This window comes from Asparagus officinalis, chromosome 4, assembly GCF_001876935.1.
Source record: "Asparagus officinalis chromosome 4, Aspof.V1, whole genome shotgun sequence".
In the NCBI taxonomy this organism is placed as follows: Eukaryota; Viridiplantae; Streptophyta; class Magnoliopsida; order Asparagales; family Asparagaceae; genus Asparagus; species Asparagus officinalis.
In genome coordinates, this window is record NC_033797.1 from 93,861,123 (window position 1) to 93,887,769 (window position 26,647).

Consider the following 26,647-nt stretch of genomic DNA (forward strand, 5'->3'; position numbering starts at 1 on the left):
CACATTGATAGTAGGAAATTAGGAACATTCTGTGCGTATCAGGAAGGAAGAAGCGACGATCCCCGATTTGCCTTAGCCATTTGTAATGGCCGCCATGTACGATCTCTTTTGAGATAGTGACATGATCCCCAAATAGAAAGGCTGGTTTGGTGAGCTTCTTGTGGGATTCAAGTTCAAACTTGGCGTCTGAAACTAAAACCCTAAGTACAGCTGGGCTTGGATTCGAGATCAGGGTGACACGATCCTTGTATGCATCCTGAAAAATTAGGAGTTCCTGACGCAGATTGAATTGCATATTTGAATCCACGCCACCCTCGCGTCCGAAATGGTGACGAAGAGTAAGAGGTTCACGGGAGTAAGGCACTACAAAAGAGAAAAGTACTCAATTAGTCAACGAGGAAATAAAACAAAGGAACCTTAGTCAAAATCCTTAGAGGAGTGAGAGCTTTCGAACGCACAGTTCAAACCTGGCGTTGAATTTTATCAACGCAGAGGTCGAACTCTGCGTTAAACTTTCGAACACACAGTTCAAACCTGGCATTGAATTTTATCAAACGCAGAGGTCGAACCCTGCGTTAAGTTTTCAAACGCACAGTTCAAATCTGGCATTAAAATGTTATCAAACGCAGAGGTCGAACCCTACGTTAAGTTTTCAAACACACAATTCAGACCTGGCGTTAAAATTTATCAACGCAAAGGTCAAACTCTGCGTTAAATTTTCTAATGCACAGCCCAGACCATGCGTCAGAACTCATTAACGCAGAAGTCGGACCCTAACGTTTCAAATTCGAAATGCAAAGTTCCAATTCTGCGTTACAATATTAAAACGAGTCATCTTCCTCGTTCACAAGAACCCATCTAGGGTTTTCAGAGAACTCGTCGAAGCAAGTTTTGTGGCCATGAAGGTCGATACTTACCAACAACGAGGGAAGCCTGTGCCGACGGCGCACCGGCCTGAGTTTTATCACCGCCGACAGCCGAGGTTGACCGAGAACTTGGAGCAGCGGCAGCGGGCAACTTTTGACGAGAGACAGTCTTCTTTCTCAGACGCACATTAAGGATGATGATAGGAGAAGATGAACAGGGTTCACCGGAGTTCAAAACGAAATCTTCGTTAAGCTTTTCGAAAGAAGACAGATGAAAAGTCGGATGACTTTTGATTTGACCCCAGTGGTCTATTTATAGACAGCTGTGAGCTGTCGAATCAGGGTGAGATTCTAGGCCCAGAATCCCACCAAACGCGGCATGTGCGTCTGTGTTGGTTAAGCTTCTGAACGCAGAGTTCAACTCTACGTTTCAATTTTCAAGCATGCAAATCCACCTGTGCGTTTTAAACGTCATCAAATGAATTTCTTAACGTTTGAAGCCAAAACATAGTTTTAAATAAATAGAGGGAAGCAGATGTGGCCATCAAGGTGATCAAAGCCAAGAAGAAACAGACGACTCCGCTGGGGAGTCTGTTGGATGAGTACAAACAGATTACAATCAGCAACGCTAAAACTGTTAAACGTGATTCTGCGCACAACTCATTCTTCTAAGTGGCTTAACATACCAACCAAGATTGATGAATCCAAGAGTTGTACCGAATTCATTCTTCTAAGTGGATTAACATCCCAACGAAGATTAATGAAGCCACGAGCTGCGCACAACTCATTCTTCTAAATCGCTTAACGTTCCCACCAAGATTAATGAAGACAGGAGTTACGCGTAACTCATTCTTCTAAATGGCTTAACATCCCAACGAAGAGTAATGATGATATTGCTAAAATCATCACTCCAGTTGAGCTGATCAAGAAAGGAAATAAAGTGGGTCCCTCTGAGGCTGCCCTCCTAACTAAACTTGGGATAAAGCCATTCTCATATGGGCTTGCGATTCTCTCTGTCTATGACAATAGATCTGTCTTAAGCCCAGAGGTGCTCAACCTCACGGAGGATGACCTCGTTGACAAGTTTGCAGTTGGTGTTTCTGTGGTTGCTTCGCTGTCCTTGACTCTCTCTTACCCAACTCTTGCAGTTGCGCTTCACATGTTCGTCAATGCCTACAAGAACGTCCTTGTTGTTGCTGTTATCTCTGTTACATCTGCTGAGAATACTACTGCTCTTGCCTCTAAAGGAAAAAGAGAAGAAGGACGAGCCTGTCGGTGAGTCTGACGATGACTTGGGATTTAGTTTGTTTGACTAAGTTCATTGTCATCAAAACTCAAAAGCTATCTTGTTTGGTTCAAGGAAACAAAATTTCAGCATTCCAACAACTAAGTTCACAATGTCTTCAAATCAGACGAAGCGAATAACCAACCAACTAAAAATTTTGGGATCCAAAGTATTCCAAAAATTCATCCTAGTCAACCGCGAACTTTTAAAAACTTTGGAGGGGGCTCTGTAGGCTGTCTAAAAATCATAATAGATAGCTGATCCCTATCAAGCTTCAACAAACAAAAGCTACAAACAGAGGACTTTTCACATAGATCAAGAAGAGTTACAAATCAACGACACTTCTGACAGCTGATGAAAACTCTATTCAGTAGCCTTCATTACCAACTGTGAGAGTTACAATCTGACGACTTTCACACCCCATAACAAGTAAAGATCAATGAGCAGTAGCCTTTGTGATGTTGTAATGGACGAGGTTATAAGCCAACAACCTCTCCCAAAAGCAGAGTCCACCTCTGCGTTTCTCAAACTCAAAACGCATACGAACTGTGTGTTCTCCAGCAGACATTCAACTCTGCAACGCAGAGTTAAAACACAAAACGCACAGACTGTGCGTTCTTCAGCAAACACTCAACCCTGCGTCTCAAACTCAAGACGCAGAGTTGAGATTCAGCACACAAAGCGACCTGTGCGCATGCGGCCTGTGCGTTTCAAATCTCTAGCAGAGATTTAACTTTGCGTCTCAAGCCTTGGGTGCAGAGTTAAGGCCCAGAACACCAAGTTAGGTGTTTGACTTGTTCAAACACAGGTTGAACGGCCTAACAACCGTTTATCCCACGTTCTGAGGGATTCTCGCCCACATAGGAGCAGATTTAGGGGTTGGTTACACCCCTTATCCCCCTATAAATAACCGCATTACTCAACTGAGTAAGAGGTTGATCGGTTTTAGCATCTAAACCGCACAGGGTTAGAGATTTGGAGATCAAAACCACCTGAAGTTGGGCTAAGAGGGCGAGTTTTCTGAAGATCAAGGAACTGATCAGCAGTCAGTTAATCAAAGTTCGGAGAATCTCTTCACCAACAGCGGGTCTACTCGGCTATTAACCGAATTTTTGGTTCTAACAACTCTATTACAGAGTTTCAACTCGTTCTGAGTTCTTAAACTCGTTAAGAGTTCTTAATTAGACTTACAACGCAAGCTAATTACACTAATCGATTATTCGATTTTCAACAACTCTTTTCAGAGTTTTTAACTCGTTCTGAGTTTCTTAAACTTGTTAAGAGTTCTAAACCGGATTCATCATTCAAGTCAATCGTTCTCGTGAGAAAGTACGGTCGGATCGTCAACGGAGAGCAAGTTCGACGCAAGCAATCGAAGGAGGTACTCCATCGCTACCTTGAAGAACCCAGTTTTAAACAAATGGGAGAATCAAATTCATTCTCCTCTCTTTTATCGCTACCTTGAAGAACCCAGTTTTAAACAAATGGGAGAATCAAATTCATTCTCCTCTCTTTTGTAATCGGAATCCAAATTGTAATCGATTTTGAGAGAATACAAATTAATTTTTTTTTCATTTCTTTTACATCAAAATTTTCCACAAACAGCCACCATACACACTTTCCTCTCAATCTCTAAACGATGACAAGGGATTGGTTGGTGACTACTTCATATGAGTTCTTGAGATTCTTGTGATGGTGATTCAGGATTAATAATGGAAATGTTGTTCCTACCGTCCCCAGGAAGCATAGAATGTTGGTCCTCATGCTTGACCGGGCCTCTTGGTGTGCTTTCATCCATCTCAAATAAATCAAAGTCTTAGCTCATCTTCCCCTTACAAGGAAAATCTTGTTTGAGAATCTTTGTATTTCATGATATAATCTCAAGAGCTATTCCACCTTCCCACGTTGTGATGAACACTTAATCCTTTAAATGTTTTGAATAGTGAATAACTATGCACTTCTTCTCTCTTGGGGCTAACTTCCCATGTGAGTGAGATGTGGTGTGCATATAAGTACAGTGAGCCCCATGGTCACAAATTACCCAGTTAGGTTTGTTGGCCTTCTTGTTTTGATGATGATTTACAAACAATTTATATCTAATATTATTTGTCTAGTGTTTATGTTTTATATTTATTCTAGGCAAATAATATGTTAGAGGATGGATGGAATTTAAGTATTCACAATCATATCCATTGGAGGATGGAAAGAAATAGTGGAGTGAAGCAATGCAATTCAAGTTAAATATTCAAGTTCAAGCTTCATCCGCAAGTTTACCAAGAAGAGCATATTGAAGATCAAGATCAAGCTTGGATAATTTAGTTTAGGAGTTTATATTATGTGTGTTAGATACTCTAAGCTCTATATCACACATACACACAATTCTTGATTTTGAGTAATTTTGACAAAATATTAAGTTATAGGTTTTTGGACTTAACAACCATTATATACATATTCTATTAAGTCTATAAAATCATTTTATAAGGTTTCAAAATATTGTTTAACTCAATAGTCAAAAATCAAGAAGTTTATGTACACATGTATTTACAAGTTTTGTAAAATACATGAGTTTTCACAAATGAGAAATTCAATTTGAGAAAATATTTTTCTAACATGTTCAATTTTATGTTTATAAATGTTTCCCAAAATTTCATCAATTTTGGAATTAATTTTTTATGTTTAGTTGAATTTACAAAATCAAGTTTTAAATAAGTTCATGTCCGTGCACATGTTCGTGCATGTTTTTACAAAACAGATGCGTTTTTACAATTGGAAAATGTGATTTAAAAAATTTCTTCGTTTACATGTTTATCATCATATATACGAATATTTCTCTAACTTTTACTAATTTTGGAGTTGTGTTGTTATTTTCAATTGAATTTACAAAAACGATTTTTTAGCAGTTTTTTAGAAACTATATATCCGTGTTCAAATAATTATTTCTCATAAATGGGTAATGATATTTAAAAAATTCTTTCTCTAACATGTTCATCTACATGTGTAAAAACTTCCCTCAAAAGTCCATGATTTTTGAAATTGATTTACTATTTTTAATTGATTTTACAAAGCCAGATACATAATTTTCCAGTTTCTAAAATTGTCAGTTTTTCGTGATCGACCGCTACAGTCGACCGTGCTACAGTGTGGTTGACCGCCACGGTCGACCGAACGCAGTCCAGAGAGCTTCTGGCTCTCACGATCAACCGCTACAGTAGTCGCGGTCGACCGCCAAAGTTACCGTTGCACAGTACAGGTAACTTGCTGGTTTTTATTTTTTAGTGGGTTTTTTGGGTTGTTTTCTTCTACCCTATATATACCCCTTTGCCATAACTATTTTCTACTACTAATGGATGTTTTAAACAAGTTTTTATAAGAGTTTAAGTTTTGTTTAAGTGTGGGTTAAAAGTTTTAAGTTTGTGAAGATTGTTTCACGAGAAGAGGAGATCATCTTTGGCTTGAGCCTTCCACTTCACATCTCCATCTCTCTTATTCTAGAGAAGTTTTCTCAACTTAATTATCTAGCTTGTTTATATTTACATTGTTATATTTATATTTGCTAGACTTTAATTGAGTTTGATTTTATTTCTCTTTGTTTACACACACAACCATTGAGCTTATTGTATTTGCATACATTGTAAAATTGGGTTGTGGGATTGCGTGACTTAAAGAGTGAGCCTACATTAAGTTCTCATCTATTATAGAGAACAAATTTGTTATATTGAGAGCTTTATTGTGAGATACACTTTGTAATACACTTGTACACCGAGAGGAGTGTGTGGTGAGAGACGGGGTCGTCCCAAGAGAAGTGGGGTAGGTGGTAATGCCTAGAGATAGGTTGTAATTCCTAACACTTGAGGGAGACACGGGCTAGAGACCAATACTTATAGGGTGTAAAGTGGGATTATAACAATGTGGATTGTGAAGTTTTTGGTTAGCTAGAAAACTATATTGTGTGGTGTAAACGTTATTCGGGTGAGCGTAGAAAACCCGATTGTGATAGTGGAGATCTCCTCAAGATGAGGAGCGGAGACGTAGGTCGTGGGGACCGAACTCCGTGATCATATTTTTTTGTTTGTGATTGCATTGGCGTACTTATTCTTGTATTCATATCTTATATCGTATTTGTGTATTACTCTTCATATTGCCCTATCACATTTATAGATTGTTTATTTCACCCTTGTATTAGTTTATATATCCTTGCATATAATTCACCATATATCTCTTTGCTAGGATATATCCTTTTGCTCATATTGCTTATTCTTGCTCATACACATTGTATATCTATCTTGCAAGAATAGTTTGTTGAATTAGTTTTAATTGGCATAAAATCGTATTAGATTAGCATAAGATCCTAATTACCCCTCTCTAGGGTCTAACAATTGGTATCAGAGCTTGGTGATCTTTGATTTAAGGACTAATCGTATTGAGTTAAAGATCCAAGTTATCTTATTTTTATACTAATCTAGTTTTGTGATTTTATTGTTATCTTGCTTGCACATACATACATTATGGATATGCACGGTGTACCTTGTTTAGGTTATGCCATTAATGTTGCTCTTCATTTAGATAATTTTCCATATGCTCAATGGTGTTTTACATTTAAACTTTTCGTTCGATCTAGACACTTTGGTTTATGGGAAATTATAGACGATGCTTATATTGTGCCCACTTCGGAGAAATCTAAATTGAATAAAAATGATCAAAGATTATTTACAATGAACAAGATTTTGTTAGAATATTTGCTAAATGCTTTTGATTCATCTATGTCTAACAAGTTTGTTCATTTTGATAGTGCTTACACCTTATGAAAATTTATTGAAGCACATCAAGGGGACTTGAAGGCGATCCGACAAGCTTTGGAGGATCCCGCTTCAAGTTCAAAATTAACATCATGCACACGGGCACTAGGCGATAGACCTAGTGAGGTTTGCGAGTTTGAATTCATTAATGATTTATATAGTTATGAACTCGCTTGTACATCTAAGAGATTATTACATGCCTATAACAAATTGCATAATAATTTTATTAACTTAAAAAGCAAGCATGTAGAATTAAAATCCGATCATGAGGTAATAACATCCAAATTGGATGTCATTGCAAAAGAAAATGCTATGCTTAAAGAAAACAATGACTTACTAAATTTGGAAAATAAAAAATTGATCTCATCAATTGCTAGCCTATCTCATACTAAGATTGATGCCATGTTAGAAGTAGAGAACATAAAAAATAATACTTCTTCTTTTATAAATGACTATATATACTTCTAATAAAAATGCATATGTGCCTAATAATGAAGATTTGAATCTTGTGAATAAACGCATTTCATCTTTAGATTTAACTTTGAAAACATGCATTAATAATCATAAGAAGCTTATGGATATGTGTGCTAAGTCTCATGCTACTACATCTAGACATCTCATACACCATGCACACATATATAGCAAAGTTTACAAGTGTTCAATTTATGATCGTAAAGGTCATTAATCTAAATTTTGCTATGATGCATACAAACATAAGAATATTAATCCTTCTTGTGCATCTCATCAAGTTTCTTCATCACATGCACATGAACATGCTCATAATGATCATCATAAACATGCACGTGTGTTTAAATGTGATCTATGTGGTCGGTTTGGCCATTTGGCAAAGTTTTGCTTTGATTTGAAAAAGATTTCACTTTTGCCAAATAATTTTAAAAGACCACAACAGTTTAAGTGTGATCATTGTGGTCGTTTTGGTCATTTGACCAAATTTTGTTTTGATTTGAGGAGAGTTTCCCGTTTGTAAAATAATTTTAAAGAAACAACCTATTTTTGCAAATGGTTCCCATGCACGAGCTAATGGTTCACAAAAACAAATGGATCGCTTTTATTGCACACATTGCAATCGAAAGGGTCATTTGAATGATTATTGTTTTGACCGTGTTAGTGCACCAAATACGCCCAAGAGGGTTCATAACCCTAGGGGTTTGAGCTTGAAAGATAGGGGTCATGTCCCTAAATCTCTTGGTACCAAGAATTCTTGGGTACCAAAACAAATTTGATTTTTAAACTAAGTATTTTAGTGTTTTTTTTCTCCTTTTCTTGGTTTTGAAAATTATACTTCAATTTCTTGAACATGAAAACAATTCTTTTTATTGGTCAAATTCTTTTGTTTTCATGATTATTGGTTTTGTTTTAATAAGAGGTTTGTGTTTATATAATTAGGTGTTTATTCCCAAATCTTGTTTACCAGGTACTAAAAGTCCTTATATGGATTGGAACAAGCTCAAGAGCTTGATATGGTTGCCTCTCTCATTTGTGAAAATCAATGATGATTTGGTTTTATACTCTTAAAGATGATTTTTAGTTTTTCAAATCCATAGTTCATGATTCTTGTATGCTACTTTTGAATTATGAAAATTTTGCTTTGATTTGTTCTTTTGAATTCATTATATAAGCACAAATAGATGCTTTAAATTTTAAATATGCTTTATAATGTATTTTTATGTGGTTTGATCAAGTTTTACAAAAAAAAATTTATTGATCAAACATCATTTTTGGGCTTAAATCTTGATTTGTGATTTTATTAATTAATTTGTTTTCATTTGAAAACTTTTTGCATGATTTTCATGTTCCTTTTCTTTTGATTTCATAAATCTATTTTTATACATGATTTTTATGTTTATGTTTTGAGACACATTATTTCAATGGTACATCCATATGTGTTCTCATTATCTTGTAGTATGTGAGTGATATTTAGCATATTCATCTATGCTTGCTCACATATGATTGCATTAGCCTTCATTTCATACAGTCATTAAGGCATTTTGATAGGGGGAGCAATCCATATATCTTTATATGTGTTATACTCACCCATGCTTATATGTAGGGGGAGTTTTCGCTCTCTCAATTCTTTTGGTTCACCTTTTTTATGTTATCAAAGAGGGAGAAACATTGTGAGTATACATTTCCTTGTTTATATGCATATGAATTATAATTTATATATTCATTTCTTTTCATGCATATATCATTTTTCTAAATTGTTTGTCATTATCAAAAAGGGGGAGATTGTTGGCCTTCTTATTTTGATGATGATTTACAAATAATTTACATCTAATATTGTTTGTCTATTGTTTGTGTTTTATATTTATTCTAGGTAAACAATATGTTGGAGGATAGATGGAATTTAAGTATTCACGATCATATCCATCGGAGGATGGAAGGAAATAGTAGAGTGAAGCAATACAATTCAAGTTAAAGATTCAAGTTCAAGCTTCATCCGCAAGTTTACCAAGAAGAGCATATTGAAGATCAAGATAAAGCTTGGGTAATTTAGTTTAGGAGTTTATATTATGTGTGTTAGATACTCTAAGCTCTATATCACACATACAAACAATTCTTGATTTTGAGTAATTTTGACAAAATATTGAGTTATTGGTTTTTGGACTTAACAACCATTATATACATATTCTATTAAGTCTATAAAATCATTTTATAAGGTTTCAAAATATTGTTTAACTCAATAGTCAAAAATCAAGAAGTTTATATACACATGTATTTACAAGTTTTGTAAAATACATGAGTTTTCACAAATAGAAAATTCAATTTGAGAAAATCTTTTTCTAACATGTTTAATTTCATGTTTATAAATGTTTCCCAAAATTTCATCAATTTTGGAATTAATTTTTTATGTTTAATTGAATTTACAAAATCAAGTTTTAAATAAGTTCATGTTCGTGCATGTTTTTGCAAAACAGATGCGTTTATACAATTGGGAAATGTGATTTAAAAATTTTCTTCGTTTACATGTTTATCATCATATATACGAATATTTTCCCAACTTTTACTAATTTTGGAGTTGTTTTGTTATTTTCAATTGAATTTACAAAAACGAGTTTTTAGCAGTTTTTCAGAAACTGTATATCCGTGTTCAAATAATTATTTCTCATAAATGGGAAGTTATATTTAAGAAATTCTTTCTCTAACATGTTCATCTACATGTGTAAAACCTTCCCTCAAAAGTTCATGATTTTTAAAGTTGATTTACTATTTTTAATTGATTTTACAAAGCCATATACATAATTTTCCAGTTTCTAAAATTGTCAGTTTTTCGCGGTCAACTGCTACAGTCGATCGTGCTACAGTATGGTCGACCACCATGGTCGACCGGACGCAGTCCAGAGAGCATTCTGGCTCTCGCGGTTGACCACTACAGTAGCCGTGGTCGATCGCCGAAGTTATCGTTGCACAATAACGGTAACTTGCTGTTTTTTATTTTTTAGTGGGTTTTTAGGGTTTTTTTGGGTTGTTTTCTTCTACCCTATATATACCCCTTTGCCATAACTATTTTCTACTACTAATGGATATTTTAAATAAGTTTTTATAAGAGTTTAAGTTTTGTTTAAGTGTGGGTTAAAAGTTTAAGTTTGTGAAGATTGTTTCACGAGAAGAGGAGATCATCTTTGGTTTGAGCTTTCCACTTCACATCTCCATCTCTCTTATTCTAGAGAAGTTTTCTCAACTCAATTATCTAGCTTGTTTATATTTACATTGTCATATTTATATTTGCTAGACTTTAATTGAGTTTGATTTTATTTCTCTTTGTTTACACACACAACCATTGAGCTTATTGTAGTTGCATACATTGTATAATTGGGTTGTGGGATTGTGTGACTTAGAGAGTGAGCCTACATTAAGTTCTCATCTATTATAGAGAACAAATTTGTTGTATTGAGAGCTTCATTGTGAGATACACTTTGTAATATACTTGTACACCGAGAGGAGTGTGTGGTGAGAGACGGGGTTGTCCCAAGAGAAGTGGGGTAGGTGGTAATGCCTAGAGATAAGTTGTAATTCCTAACACTTGAGGGAGATACGGGCTAGAGACCAACACTTATAGGGTGTAAAGTGGGATTACAAGAGTGTAGATTGTAAAGTTTCGGTTAGCTAGAAAACTGTATTGTGTGGTGTAAACGTTATTCAGGTGAGCATAGAAAACCCGGTTGTGATAGTAGAGATCTCCTCGAGGTGAGGAGCGGAGACATTGGTCGTGGGAACCGAACTCCGTGATCATATCTTTTGTTTGTGATTGCATTGGCGTACTTATTCTTGTATTCATATATTATATCGCCTTTGTGTATTACTCTTCATATTGCCCTATCATATTTGTAGATTATTTATTTTACCGTTGTATTAGTTTATATATCCTTGCATATAATTCACCATATATCTCTTTGCTAGGTTATATCCCTTTGCTCATATTGCTTATTCTTGCTCATAACACACTGTATATCTATCTTGCAAGAATAGTTTGTTGAATTATTTTTTAATTGGCATAAAATCATATTAGATTAGCATAAGACCCTAATCACCCCCCCCCCTCCAACCACCACTCTAGGGTCTAACAAGGTTTTTTGCCGGTCCAAAGCTCATAAGGTATAGAATTAATAGCCTTGGAAGGCGCATGATTTAGTACATATGTAGCAGTCAATAACGCAACTCCCTAAACAGATATGAATAAATTCACATGCGCTATCATGGACCTCACCACATTAAATAATATTCTATTCCTTCCCTCTGCCACACAATTTGCAAAGTATATGGAGTAGTCATCTATCGAACAATCCTTTCTTCTCACATAGTACCTTGAACTGCTCAGATAGATATTCTCAACCACACTCAGGTCCTAATAGTTTTATGTACTTTTGAAATCGATTCTAAATCTCATTCAAGGAGCACTAAAAGCATCTCGAAGCTTCACACGTGTGTGAGATTGTGTCATGAATAATCATCAACGAATGTAGTGAACTAAGGGGCTGTTTGTTTGTTTTATTTTGAGATGGAAAGGGGGTGAAAATCTGACATTTTGACAGGTTTTCACCCAAAAAAAAAACAACCAAACAGCCCCTAAGGGACTTAAGTCTGAGCTTTCACACTTAATGGTCAGTAAATGTCAAAACGGATGAGTTATATAACATTGTCGATGTACCCTACTCCAAATGGTTCTTTTGTAGCTTTGCTTGCAAGCAAGGCTCACAAGTGGGAAAAATGACCTTAGCGAACAAATTTAGAAGTTCACCTTGAGCTAGACGGATCATCTTCTCTTGCATTATGTGCATTAATCTAGACATCCCATATTATTACATAATCATTTCACAGCAACATATTTCATAGAAATTACTATATCTTTTATTGGCATCTTGTAACAAAATCGTTCACATCAACGAAAAATAAACCGTCTCAAAGGTTGTCCAATATTATGGCAATAATGTCCCATAATAATAAAATATTTTTATTAAAAATGAACATCACCAAAATGCAATAGCCCAAACACTAAAAGAATTTCACCGATTCTTTAGAACATGCAAGACTTTGGGAAGAAGGCAAGTGTTTCCATATTCTTCCCCTTGAAGAGTTGCTCATTTTCTATCAAAATGCTATAACACTCCACAAATCTATCCTAGTTCCCGGACTACATGGTTTGAGCATCCTGAGTTTGCAACCGACAAATGAGGAGAATCAGTAAAAGTCAAAAAAAAAAATTAGACTGCAAACTAATGCATCATTTAAGGATGGGGTGAGTGCCTTCTTTGGATGCATGCATCCACGTGTAAAGTATCCCAATTTCCCACTGTTGTGGCATGCCATTTTGACTTTTCCCTTCTTTCCCACCCTGTTCCCTCTCCAAGCCTTCTTGTTAGGCCTAGGTTCTTCCTTAGCTCGCGCATCCTGCATGTCATCTTACGTTTTGCAACTAGCTTGCATGACACACTTGGTGTAACCTGCATATGGTAAGCTAAACTTTCAGCTTTCTCTAGAATAACATTTCATTCCTTAAGAAAAATATGTTTTTCGAAGTCAGCAATTTTCTTCATACCCTCCTTGTCAAGCACCATCCTCTTATATTGTGCCATTCTATTAATGGTTGTGTTCGAGAATGTCATCCTCCAAATGAGAGGGAGCCTTCCCTTATATGTCTTGAGTGATTGGTGTTCTCGGATTCTTTGTGTAGTGTAATAATGGTCTATTGGAGATCTTGAGTGATCGGTATTCTCGTATTCCTTGAAAGATGTGAGATGTGTGAGGGGTTTCAAGTTTCTTCCATGCAAAACTTGTATTGCTTGTATTTGCTGCACTGCATATTGGTTTGTGAACATTGTGGATATCCCACTTGAGGGACAGTGGATGTAGGCACATCTGATCGAACCACAAAATACTCTGCGTTGTTGGTGCTTACACTCCTTAGTGTGTGGTTATTTGTGTGCTCCATAGTCCCCAACAAACCATTACAAGTTTACAACCCAAAAGACGCAACAGTAATCAGCTGAGCTCATCACCAAAAAAAGGGGGGGAAAAGTTCATTTGTACAGGTAATTGAATCAAAGGTATTTGGGGAGGACATCATCATGCCCAGCCAAATTCTTCACAGTCAGAAGCAAAATATCATAGCAAATTACAAAGCAAAACGAGAACATTGTGGTCATGAAGGTATATCCCTTAAAGCTTCAATTTTACTTATACTCAGTGATCATGGCTTTCCTGCCAAACTGAAGCTGTTACTGATGATGAGTAGGTAGTAACACCAAGTGCACAATGCTTCTATCCCCTTTACTTCCTTCCTAATTTCTTTTCTCTTCTTTTTGTTGGTGAGTTTTACAAAAATTACATTAGGATCTGGAAGAGTAATCTCCCACCATGGTAAAACGAATTTACACTCACTGCACAAACATGTATTTACTTTACATGGATGTAAGTTGTTAGCAATGAGAGAGGGCACGGGTCGAGAAAATGTCACGGCCCCCTTGTAAACCTCTTGGCTTCAACTGTATGAGTCCACGGTCGCTATAGAACCTTACGATCTCTCTGTTTCAGTTGTATGAGTTGTGTTCTGAGGCTGTATTCTTGAACCTGTTGACAATAGATCATCAGCTTCAGCTATAAATTGTAGTATTATGGCACTGTTTGGCAACCAAAAAAAGTGTCTTATCTAAGAGCTTGTGTCTTATTGACTTGGTCAATAAGCTAGTAGAGCTGTTTGGTGACCAAAAATAGGAGGAGATTATTTTAGAGATTGTGTCTTTTGCAAGTAGCTTTTGAAAAGCTACCTCAAGTAGTGTTTGTCTTTGGGAAGGAGCTGCCAATTTTTGTCTTCCGTTTTTGCCCCTAATAATTCTAATTTTATATCAATAATATTACATGTCTTTTTTAGTCATTTAACAAACTTAAGCTAGTTGTACAGCTACTTTTGCCAAACAGCTCTAGTCAATCAGCTAGCTACACAGCTAACAGCTTTCAGCTACAATTTCACAGCTTTCAGCTAGCTTAACAGCTTTCAGCTATAATCTCGCAGCTTTCAGCTAGTTTTGCCAAAGTGAGCTGGATACTGATTTCAGCAAATACAAAATGAGAAGCAACGAACTCTAATACAATACACCTTTTAAAAAAGGTTGAGGGACAATATAATGTAATTATGCCCTTTTCCCATTTTCAGAGAGACTCGAGCAGTTCTAATTGCACAGTTCTTAGTAAAGGCAGTCATGTACAATGTGATACATAATACTCTACGTAATTACAATGACGATGATCAAGGTAGTATTTCACACCTAAATCAAACTGGCGGCCATGAAAAGATGGTTAGGTTTGAAGTTAGATGGTAGGTCCATGGAATCGAGTTGATAGCAATATTGATGGGGTGTAATCCTTGTTCCAGCTAAAAATATTAGAACAATATTTCACATCTTACAATGTGAAACTACATGTTTGGTTTCTGCATGCAAAACAAATACAACTATATTTCTACCTGCATTCCCGTTGTTGAAGCTAGTAGTTCTCTGCATTCGTCAAGCATGGCTCTCTCTTTTGCTGCAACAGCCGCAAGTTCAGACACAAGCACTCCCGTACTTTCTACCTGCGAAATATATGATCCGAGTCATATTACAAAATTTGAGACCGCAAACACCCAGCTACAACTATAATTCAGCATTTTCTTGAAAGGCATACTGAATTTGAATCGATTTCACTAGACAAATCAAAGGCTAGTTAATTCATAAAAATCAGTTATTTACTCAATCCAAGTGTTATGAAACCCAAATTCTACATATCTACTATGTATCAGGAAGGAGACAAGTTAGAAATATAAATTTGAGCAATTAATCAAGAACTAAAGCTGACTAGGAAGAAGAGTGTAAAACTAAAAGCGAAAAATCCATACGAACACTTATTTTAACATGTCTATTAAAAGGCCAACTTGAAAGCTTATTCAAGCTCAATTAAGTCCCAGTGTCACAGAATTTCACCTACATGAGAGTTACCTAGTGTCACAGAATTTCAGTTACATGTGAGTTCAAGTACCTAGATTATATGTGATTATTTAATAAATGCAATTAGTGATGGACTAGGCAATGAAAACAGAAAATCTAGCCTTGAGATTTTACACCTTGTTCTTATCATGACTTAAAAAGCCAAGATACCTATGTTGGTAATGATGTGGAGAGGCTTCTGCTTTTTCCATCAATATTTGCTTTTGCTTTACTATAGACAGGTACCAGCTTATATACTTGGCCATCAAGTTAGCCCATGCAGGTTCAGAATTTAATATTATGTTACTCAGACACCATATAGTATATCATATGATACAGACCACTGGAAACCACGCCATCAGGCACATGTTTTTCAGTGCACTTAAGTTCATTGAAGTAACTTGATAGTGCTTGCAATGAATAGTAAAGAGCAGACAAACTTCTAGTGGAATATAAGAAAATGATCCAACTAATTTAATGCTAGAATTGTGCGGAAAACATGAAGCCACAGTAGGTAAGACAGGTTTTTTAAGAAAGCCCAAACTATAATAACTAGAAATGTTGTCGCTTCAAAGATTATGATAGACTCAGTGTACAGTTACGAATATGTTCAGGACTCTGTTATAATTACAAGGAGCAGAAGAATAAGAGGAAGTGATTGTCAAGGTCTGTTGTCTAGGAATAATTATCATCAACCTCACATTTTCTTTTAGTTGCCTTTGTTAACAGGTAATCATATTTTCATCACTATTATTTCAAAACCCAAATTTTCCTCACCCAAAGTTCTTGCATAATGTCTACACTTGGAATATTAAAAAGAACTGAGACAACAAGGAAAGATTATCCATGGAATTCCCCTAGAAAGCTAACATCCCTTCCATATGTATGTTATTTTCGTCACTACTATTTCAAAACCACAATTTTTCCCACCCAAAGTTCTTGCATAATATCTATACTTAAACCTTCAATACTTCAGAAACGGAGAGTGAAAAAATAACAGAGCCCAATCTCACCTTTGATAGCAAGTTGCAGATGGAAGATCCCATTACTTGCATTACATCAACTGCCGAACTAATAGCATGCTTCACAGCATGTGCATCACCCTGTAAAAGCAGGAGGCAAACATAAAATGAAATAACTCTTGAGAACATTTCTATGAAAATTAATAAACTTCTCCCAAAACCTATCATGAATGATTATAAAAATGATAATTCATGTTTTACATTGTGCTTCTGATCACATGATAATCAATCATACCCTTGCACCCCCTGAAACTGGAAGTCGGAGTGTGCTTGCCTTCAAAGCTCCAATTGCCCCCGATAATGAATTATTGTAATCCATATCCAATACAGCCCATTCTTCAAGATATGATGTCTGCAGAAAATTGAATGCCACGCAAGAGCTTCAGATAACTGAGCTTAAATTTTAAGAAGATCCTATTACAGATTTCCGAGCAACTCAAGCAAGATACCCAGGAAATTTATTGGTTTAAAACATAAATAAAAATATCATGAACTGAAAGGAGGAGAAGAAGGATAAGAACCATATGATGAGATAGGTTAGAACACGAATAAGACAAATAAAGAAGGCAACGAATATGGGTAATGCAACTGTTACAAACCTGTCAAATAATCACCTTACTCAAAAGCTTAAACTAGTGGGTCAACAATGTAACCTGATGCTTTGTACAAGGTAGCCACTTTAAAACGGTAGACTTCTAGAGCCTCAAGGTACATAAGATGCTCTGAATGACGAGGATATATTTCCTTAGGCTGTAATAGTGCTTTTCCCAAGAAAAAAAAGATAATTTTAATGCTTAAAATTTCAAAAAGCAATGACATCATTTTTCTTCTGATTCTGATTCGGATTAGTTTGCAGAATACAGCTTGATCACAAATTAAGGTGAAATATACCATGATTCTTTGGCTCTTCCAACAAGTGTTTTGCACCATAAAGGATTACTGTCTTTTAGAAAGGAAAATCTATCATAATACTGTATATCCAAAGGATAAGTTAAAGGAGTCCGTATGTAAATAATTTGAGTGTTAATTAATATGAATCACAGACAGAATAATTGATAAATCAGCTGCAGGACAATGCATGTTCAAAAGTTTAAAATTTATTATATGTGCACAAAACAGTCTTTTGAATTTTAATTTATGTAGTATTCTATATAAGAATAAAATGGAAATTTATTATTTTGGACGAATGTATTTCAAAAGATCCCCTCACTAAACAAAGACTACAATCCATATTTTAAATAGATTATTAGAACTATACATGTGGAATTCCATCTTGAAAGGGGAATCATCAAAAATTTCATCACCCTTCCCGAAACCATGCATATTCACGTGGATGAAAGACGGAAATCCATGAATGGTATGTATATGTATCTGTCTATACTCTATATGTATGTGAATGTGCGCGCGCACATGTATGCATGCTTTCATGCATCTATGCATGTATGTACATACGATATTGTTTTAGTCCATGTTTTTGCCTTAGGGTTCCCCAATAGTCACACAAAGTAGTTGTCAGCTTAGTATTAAGATGATGTATATAATAGGAGTATGTAAACATTGGAATTAATTTTTTTCTCTTATAATTTTGGAATTAAGGCAATATATGTTAATATTTTCAACATATAGAGTAATAATTGATAATTGTTATTTGGAACTTTAACAATGACATGACTCGTGGACAGAATTATCTAACAGAAGAATCATTCATCAAGTACATTCATGTGCCAGAAAAAGAAAAATACTGACCATACATTACCTGTTCTCTCAGAATTAAGTTCAGCATCATCTCTTGCTTCAGTTGGCTTCCATGATCTCTCTGAATAGACTGAGGAATCTATCTGCACGGTTAAAGCCACAGGAAACAGAAAAACTCTTTCACTGTACAGACAAAATGGAGGCCGGCCTTTGTGACGTCTGAATGAATGAGGATATCAGAAAGTAAGATCAAGACGAAATTCGCCTCAAGTCTGAAATGACCGGCTCCTGAGGATTCAAGGCCATGACATCACATTATCAGCTCCTGGGTGCTTCTATGTGCCACACTTCTCTCAGCATGTGTAGAATCCTTTTCTATGCACTGATAGATACTTCAAACCCTTTTACAAATTCCCAAATGTCCTAAAAGTTTAAGGCAAGGCGATCTGAACCTTGATCCATACTAATGATACTAGAGCCTGGAGACTTGCTCATACCTTTTTCCTTCATTGACTCTCTGATCTTATTTGCTTCAGCCCATCTACCATCCGACGCATACAAATTAGACATCAACACATAATAATCTGGACTCTCCGGTTCCATTTCCATCATCCTTCTCACTACAACTTCTCCGATATCCAATCTCGAATGCAGTCTACATCCATTAAGCAAAGCCCCCCACACACTAACGTGAGTTCCAACAGGTATTCTTTCTACAAATTTCAAAGCTTCTTCGACCTTCCCTGCTCTAGCTAGCATATCTACCATACAAACATAATGCTTCTTTGATGGGGCTATGTTGTGCTTTTGTGTCATTCTCTCAAAGTACTTTTGGCCTTCATCAACTAAACCAGCATGACTACAAGCTGATAAAATAGAAGTAAATGTTACATCATTTGGTTTCAACTCTTCCTCCAACATTTTGCTAAAGAGATCAAGAGATCCTGCAGGATCCCCTTGCATCCCATATCCACCCATCATCGCAGACCAAGTCACGGTGTTTTTATTTCTTGTATCATCGAAGACTCTACGAGCTGAGAACGAGTCCCCACATTTATTATAAAGGTTCAGAAGAGCTGTACTGACATAGACATTAAATAGAAAATTTTGCTTCACTGCATAACAATGGAATGAAGTACCAGTGCATAGAGCTCCTAAACAAACACACGCTGAGAGAGCGCTAACCACAGTGATAGCATCGGGCAAGCAACCATCTAATCTCATTTGATTAAAAAGTTCCAAGGCTTCATGCCCAAAATCATTCTGTGCGTAGCCTGAAATCATTGCGTTCCATGTGACAACATCTTTGTTAAGTATTCTCTTAAACACACAGTCAGCTTCGGAAATGGCACCACACTTTGCATACATATCAACAAGAGAGTTTCCCACCTCTTCTACCTCTTCAAGGCCTAGTTTGAACACTAGCACATGAGTTGATCTACCCAAATGCAACATACACAATTTACCAGAAGCAGAGAGGGCAGTTGATAAGGTAACAGAATTAGGAACTAAGCCTGCCCATTTCTTATCACAAAACAACTTCAATGCCTCACTTGGGAATCCTTTCTGAGTGTAGCCAACAATCATGGCAGTCCATAGAACAAGATCGATGTCGTCAAGCTCATCAAAAAAGGCCCGAGAATCGGTAACTTCTCCACATTTGATATACATATCCAACACTGAAGTAGCCACAAAAGCGTTCATGCACATTCCAGTTTTCAATACGAAACCATGAATCCACTTTCCTTGATGTGGAGACTCTACCATCGAACATGATGTGAGCAAGCTTCCCATTATATGCTCCTCTGGTTCAATATCAGCCAATCTCATGCGATTAAAAAGAAGCAATCCACTTTCTGGGCGATAATTCTGATTGCAACCCGTTATGACCGAAGCCCAAGAAACTACATTTGGATGAGGAATTTCCTCAAACACTCCCACAGAAGAATCCAAGTCTCCACATTTTGCATACATATCAACAAAAACATTCAGTAAGAAAATATCGGGATTTCCAACTTTAACTACAAGACAATGTAGCTTCTTCCCCTCATCGAGGTCAACCAACTTGATGCAAGCTTTAAGCAGGAGAGAGAAGACAACATTATCGTACTCAACATCACATTCTCTCATGTACCAATAAAACCCAATGGATTTATCAAAGCAACCATTCATGACATAACATTTTAGCATTGCTTTGCATGAATAGAGATCTGGGCTCGGAATTCTATCGAACGCCAAGCGTGCATACTTAGTGTTCCCCAAAGAACCATACGAGCTCAACAGCTTAGTTTGAAAAGGGAGGATTTGGGTGAGGCCATGAACAATGAGATGGGTGTGGATTTTCTTTACCGAGAAAGGATCAGTGCAAGAATCCAATAAATAGAGAAATGGGTACTTGGGTTTCTCAGAGGAATTTAATGGAGAAGTGTAGGGATGAAGGTGAGATAGGCTAATGGGTTTCTTTACGTGGTGATATAATCTGAAGAAAACTTGAGTCCTACGTATAATGATGGAAGATGAAGATAGTCTCCAAATTGGAGGGAACAAGGGTTTCATCGGAACACCCCCAAATTTGGAGTGGGATATTGGGATTTCCAAATTTGTAGTGGAATAAAAAACGTCACGGGTTATTTGAAAAACACCCACAGTTTAAAGGGGTCCATTCTATTCGAATTAAAATATGTCAGGGGGTTTTTCTGAGATTAACCCATAACACCAGCTACTTGACGCGTGAGATCAAACTGACCGAGAATAACCTCAGCCGACTTAGGCGTCTTATCAATATTCTCATACGCCCTCCGAATCGCGTGCGTCCGAACCTGATCCAAAATCAAAACCCTAATTCACTTCAACAAACCCTAACAGAACGAGAATCATATCGACCTAGGGTTTCAACTACAGGAGAGATTCAATACCTGAGTCGGTCTCATGGCGGCCTCGAGGGCGGAGAGGCGGTGATCGAAGGATCCAAGGATGGTCACGGTGTTGTCGGTGATGGTCTGGCTCTTGTGGAGAGATTCAGGGGCGGCGACGACCTTCGACAGGGGTTTTTTGATGTGCGAGAGAAAGAGAGAATGGGGCGACCTCCAGGGGCGGCGACGACCTCCGCCGGCCACCTCCAGGGTCGGCGAGTTTAGAGTTGGTGGCGGGGGGTTCGAAGGCGCAACGGGGGTTTGGGTTTTTTTTTGTGAGAGAGAGAGAACGGGGCCGGTTTTGGGGTGTTTGTTTTGTTTTTTTAATTTTCGCGAAAACAAATGGAGGGAAATTTCCCTCTATTTTGTGTTTAGGGAAAAAAACACTTGCTAACCGTTGGGGCTTGTGCTAGCAGCCCCAACGGATAGTTTCACCTGTTGGGGCTTGTGCTAACAGCCCCAACGGTTAGTTTCACCTGTTGGGACTGGACCATTTTTTACTAGATCGATATCCATTAGCTGCTAGTTGAAGAGCATAGCCAGATATAATGAAACTCAAATCATCTTAAAGCAGTAGTTAAGAAAGTTTTGAATATATTAAGTGTTACAGTTACAAGGAAATTGACTAATTAAAACAGTGATTATGTCAAATTTGAATTATGCCCACTCTGCTACAGATTGGAAGCCTAAGGTAACTCTGCTTGAACTGAAAATTGAAGAACCGCTAGCTATACATATTTAGACTCCCCATTCTCATTCCCTTGGGATCACCTTTGAAAGAAATCTTGGAAGCTTACGCTGGATCCAACTATTCGTAGCCTGTCTTGTATAAGCTAACCATGTTCAATTCAAGCCCTTTGAATTTATTCCATTCATACAAAATATAGCTTCTTCTGACTTCTTTCCCAACAAACTTCACCCTTTGTCATTCCAAGATACATGCCCTTGGATCTCTTCACTACACATTTATTCTTCCGTCATTACAATCAATACACAGCTCAAGAATCTTTTATAGCTCGAGTCCTTGATGATATCCTAATTATAACTGCATTTCCTGTAATCCTCACTATCATCATCACTTCCATCTTGGATCTACTTACCATTCAGAAGATGCTCAAGAATCCATGATCAAATAAAGTACTTCAACCAAAAGTGAAACAAAAAAATAAGCTTATTCTCACCAATAGTCTCCACAAGAGCACACTCCATCTCTAAAATGATGGAACCTATTGGCATCCCTCACCACGATTACCCTCTCAGTAACCTTTGATATAAATTTCGTCGCATTGTGACAATCTAAACAAACCCTCAAGTTCTTGATGATCCTAATCTCGCTGCCCGGTTCAGTGCTTATAAGCCCAAAAGCAATAGCCAGCTTCTCGCTATGAACTCTCACCATGCTCTCCTTCTCCTCCTCTTCAACATCATACAATGCAGCATCAGTCTCAACCCGGTATCCAGCTTCAACCATTTTCCCAGTGATTTCCTCTAACTTTGCATAAATTGCTTCACTCTGCGGATGTGATCGATCACCAGAGGTGAATGTATACATTGTATTGTTAATCTCTATCAAAGTGCATCCAGGTGTCTTTGTCATCCTCTGGCTCTTGACTTCGTCCCTGACCGTTGCTGCTTTTGAATAGTTTCTGTTAGCTGAGTGTATGTTTGATAGAAGAACATAGTAACCAGGGTTCTCAGGTTCGAGCTCAAATAACTTTTTCGAGGCCAATTGTGCAAGGCTCGTGTTTTTATGAATCTTGCAAGCACCGAGCAAGGCACCCCAAACACCAGGGCCTGCATCAATTGGAGCTCTCTCTATAAACTCCAATGCCTCTTTGAGCTTCCCAGCTCGGCCAAGCATGTCAACCATACACGCATAATGCTCTGGTCCCGGTCTAACCCTATAATCACCATCCATAGAATGAAAAATTCTTCGACCCTCCTCAACCAAACCCCCATGGCTACAAGCATTCAAGACCGAGAGAAACGTGACTCCATTTGGACAAATTTGATTACTCGAAAGCATATCCTGAAATAGTCTGACGGCATCCTGGCCTTGGCCATGGAGACCATAGCCCATTATCATGGCATTCCAAGAAACATCATTTTTCTCTCTCATAGCATCGAAAATCCTTCTTGCCTCCCCGATGCTTCCACACTTTGCATACATATCGATCAGGGCTGTCGATACATAGACATTAGGTTCAACACCCTCCCTGTTGATTATTTGGTGAACCCATTTCCCCAACGTGAGTGCTCCCAGTTGAGCACAGGCAGAAAGGATGCTCGCTGTTGTGACTGGATTCGGCTGAACTTTGAGAGACTGCATTTCTTGAAAGAGGCTAATTGCCATTTCTGTCAAGCCATTTTGAGCATACCCCGATATCATAGCATTCCATGATGCCATGGTCTTCTCTGGCATCACATCAAATGCCATCCTAGCTGCCTCCATATCATTCAATCTAATGTAAACAGTGGTGATAGCAGTGGATACACTCGAATTCCGATCAAACCCAGATTTCAAAATAAACCCATGAATGCATCTAGAAAGAGACTCATGCCCAAATGGCGAAAACACCGGGATCAAACCCACAAAAGTGCTCGGATTAGGCTTCCCACCTGAGCCAATCAATTCCTTAAACACCCCAACCGCATCCTCAACATACCCATTCGAAGAATACCCGGAAATCATAGCATTCATTGAAACCACATCAACCCAATCCATCTCCCTAAACAACTCTTCAGCCACCAATACTTCCCCAAACTTGCAATACATCGAAATGAGCCCTGTAACAACATGGCGGGAATGAAGAATGGACCGGCCACTCCCGACCTCACCCCAAGCACCCGTGAGACGCATCCCCAGCATTCCGCGTCCTGGCACCTCCCCAGCAGCTGGCAAACAACCACTGCCAAGCCGTCGATCGAGATCGAACCCCACACACCGAACCTACCATACCGGCCCAAACCTCTTCGCCGCCTCCGACAAATCACCGCCCCCTAACGACATTCCGGAAAGAGGCGAATTCCAAATACACGGGGTCCGCGTTCAGAAATTGCTATCAAACACCTTGTGTGCGAGACGGAAACATGGCCAAAAACCTTGAGCGGTAGCAGTTGGAGAAAGGGCCCAGAACCAACGAAAGGGTCTCGGTTGTGATCTCTAGCCAGATGATCTGCAGCAACATACTACTGAAGGAGTGATACGAGCTGAGGTGTGGGATGAGATAAAAAAAGAAATCTTATTACAACCATATTCAAGACCTAACGATAACAACAATAATATATGCATCTGCATGAAAGTTTCATGAAGGTCTCAACATATAAAAACGATGCGTCAGTAAAAAAAAAAAAATGAAAATCCATAAAAAGAAAATAACTTTTTATAAATCGCCGTTCGATCGGGGGAGATGCAAGAAGAGGTCCGAGGTAGCGGTGAGGAGGCCAGGAGGAGGGGCCGAAGGAGGAACGGCGAAGTGTTGGAACGGACGGGGGAGAAATCATGAAAAAAAAAAAAAATTTGGATGAAAGGTGGAATAGCCGATTCTGCAATGAAGAGCATGATGCGAGGAGAAGAGCGAAGCAGGTGACATGAGAGAGGAGGAGGAGGAGCGGAGGGAGCCGACGTTGCAGCGAGGAAGACTGTCGCGGGGCAGCCGGACGGAGATGAGAAGAAAGGTGAAGCGCGAAAAGCGAGGGAGGGGAGGGGAGGAGGGAGCGCGTAGAGGCGGTTATAGGGAGAAAACGCGTGTCTGTCGGAGAGGAGGGAGGTTCGGGGTGGAGACCAGGAGTAGCAATTCTGAGATGTGGGCACGAGCGATCTGGTGGATGTGGGCAGAGGAGTCGAGGAGATGGAGATTAGCGTGGGTACAAGGAGCGAGAGGCAGAAGAAGAGAAGCAAGCATCGGGAAGAGGTTTGAATATTGAAAAAGAAAAGTAGGTGCCGCGGGATTGGAGACGGGAAAATATTTCTAGGCTGTAAATTTCATCAAACCCCCCTTTGAACTTCATGGCGGTTTTGTATGAGCCCTAATTGAACGTTGCGGTCGAGAATTCACAAAATCTCCTACGTTAGACTAAAGGACAAATAATTCCACTGCTCTATCACGCAGGGCTGTCGCCGTCATGGCCCAGCAAAATGATGTAAGTTTAGTTGGAGTTATGGGTTTGTTTGTGGGATTTGAATCTTCTCTACTGTCAAAAAGTAATAAAGAGACCACTATAATATCACAATTGTTGAAAGATGAGAGGAGAATTATACCTCGGAGCAGTGCTCCGATCTGTAGCTATTGATGACCATCTCGGATCTCAATGGTAGAGAGAACTATGACGAGCAGGACACCCATGCACTATTCACGAGCCAAAAAACAGCCTCCGATCAATTCCTTTGAGCAAGCCATTAATTTTTAGTATCTGAAGTGGTGTTACAGAGATGCAGCCTCAAACCCTATTTATAGGAGAGCTTCAACTATCAGATAGGGAATTGGTTGGCGGGCAATTCTCAATTGTAAGATTAGATTAGGTTATCATGAGATTCTTGTCTATATCAATATTAACCACTTCATAGTTATCCCAAGATATCATCCCTAGAACAATTTAGATTTATATAGATATAGTAGCCACTAAATGGCGCCAAATCTAACATATTCTCACTCGACCAAAAGTGAGTTGCAATGGTTTGAATTAATGACAAGGTCCATACAACTACTGTGTCTTGCAACAATCGAGACAACCTACAATCTGCGAGCTATACACTATAAACCCTTGTAAAGAGCAAGCATGAAGACATCAAGCACTTTGGAAAAAAGAAAGTATAGATAGTGTCTCGTATACCCCATATCAAACTGTCACATATTTAGCTCAAGTATCCTCTAATCCCTCTTCGGAGAAGCATACTTGACTACAATAGAACTATTTGGTAGGATCCATATTTCGTCAAAAGCAAAGCTCCAAATGCAGACTCATTATCAAAGTAGATGTGTCAGTGATCTTCCTCTCGCACAATTATTGATTCAATCTAATAACAATTGCTTTCCCTTCACCTTCCTTTAGGCCAAATCTATCATAGGCGGTGAGGAGTCAAAATAGTACCACTACTCCCAAAATTTCACAACAAAATCAAATGTCACTAAAAGTAAAAGTGGAACAAAAATATGTTCCATATGATTTTGGTTTCAGATGATAGCAATGAAGGGAGCCATTTGCCTACCCCCAAGATCATGAAAGTCGCCTAGTATACGTGGTAGAATCACGTGTCATGATGGAGTAATGCTCCTCTGGAGAGATATGTCCATATCTACGTCATGTAGATCTTGAACTAATCAGTGGGCCTTACCACGCTTAGGTCCATCTGCCTCTTACTCGACAAGTGTATCATCGCGCCTACGTGAAGCACACACACATCTGGCTTTGAACAGGTTGTAACAAACCTAGGTCATTCATCGATCATTCTTAAGAATGATCTCACCTTGATTCTCAATTGAGATGATATAACTCATCCATGAATGTAGCTCACTGTTCGCGTAACTCATAATACCACAATTCATGACAATTCATAGCTATCTCATCTTTGTTGGCTCAGTCATAGTGCC

At 38.0% G+C, this 26,647-nt stretch overlaps 4 protein-coding genes across 4 annotated transcripts; 1 reads left to right on the forward strand and 3 right to left on the reverse strand.

The window, feature by feature from the left end:
- On the forward strand, nt 326-2,145 carry LOC109839050 (60S acidic ribosomal protein P0-like). The gene is made up of 2 exons (XM_020407484.1): nt 326-355; nt 1,699-2,145. The coding sequence occupies exons 1-2, from the start codon at nt 326-328 to the stop codon at nt 2,143-2,145; spliced, it is 477 nt and encodes a 158-aa protein (XP_020263073.1).
- LOC109837856 (AUGMIN subunit 8-like) lies at nt 13,462-18,523 on the reverse strand. Its single transcript, XM_020406226.1, has 5 exons — nt 18,206-18,523; nt 16,685-16,801; nt 16,441-16,530; nt 14,929-15,036; nt 13,462-14,036 (listed from the first exon to the last, which is right to left on the reverse strand). Exons 1-5 carry the CDS (start codon nt 18,233-18,235, stop codon nt 13,971-13,973), a joined length of 411 nt encoding a protein of 136 aa, XP_020261815.1. The 5' UTR covers nt 18,236-18,523; the 3' UTR covers nt 13,462-13,970.
- Nucleotides 18,544-21,405, reverse strand: LOC109837853 (pentatricopeptide repeat-containing protein At2g03380, mitochondrial). Its single transcript, XM_020406218.1, has 2 exons — nt 21,060-21,405; nt 18,544-20,963 (listed from the first exon to the last, which is right to left on the reverse strand). The coding sequence occupies exon 2, from the start codon at nt 20,698-20,700 to the stop codon at nt 18,568-18,570; it is 2,133 nt and encodes a 710-aa protein (XP_020261807.1). The 5' UTR covers nt 20,701-20,963; nt 21,060-21,405; the 3' UTR covers nt 18,544-18,567.
- Nucleotides 21,620-23,860, reverse strand: LOC109837855 (pentatricopeptide repeat-containing protein At4g30700). The gene has a single exon (XM_020406225.1). The coding sequence runs from the start codon at nt 23,830-23,832 to the stop codon at nt 22,234-22,236; it is 1,599 nt and encodes a 532-aa protein (XP_020261814.1). The 5' UTR covers nt 23,833-23,860; the 3' UTR covers nt 21,620-22,233.

What these genes read in the sequence shown, in the direction of transcription:
- LOC109839050 (XM_020407484.1), top strand. Translation starts at nt 326, where the DNA reads ATGGTGACGAAGAGTAAGAGGTTCACGGGA. An exon ending in AGAGTAAGAGGTTCACGGGA is followed by an intron (nt 356 to 1,698) that starts GTAAGGCACTAC and finishes TAATGAAGACAG; the next exon opens with GAGTTACGCGTAACTCATTC.
- LOC109837856 (XM_020406226.1), bottom strand. Translation starts at nt 18,235, where the DNA reads ATGATGCTGAACTTAATTCTGAGAGAACAG. An exon ending in ACTTAATTCTGAGAGAACAG is followed by an intron (nt 16,802 to 18,205) that starts GTAATGTATGGT and finishes AATTTTCTGCAG; the next exon opens with ACATCATATCTTGAAGAATG. An exon ending in CAGTTTCAGGGGGTGCAAGG is followed by an intron (nt 16,531 to 16,684) that starts GTATGATTGATT and finishes CTGCTTTTACAG; the next exon opens with GGTGATGCACATGCTGTGAA.
- LOC109837853 (XM_020406218.1), bottom strand. Translation starts at nt 20,700, where the DNA reads ATGAAACCCTTGTTCCCTCCAATTTGGAGACTATCTTCATCTTCCATC.
- LOC109837855 (XM_020406225.1), bottom strand. Translation starts at nt 23,832, where the DNA reads ATGTATTGCAAGTTTGGGGAAGTATTGGTGGCTGAAGAGTTGTTTAGG.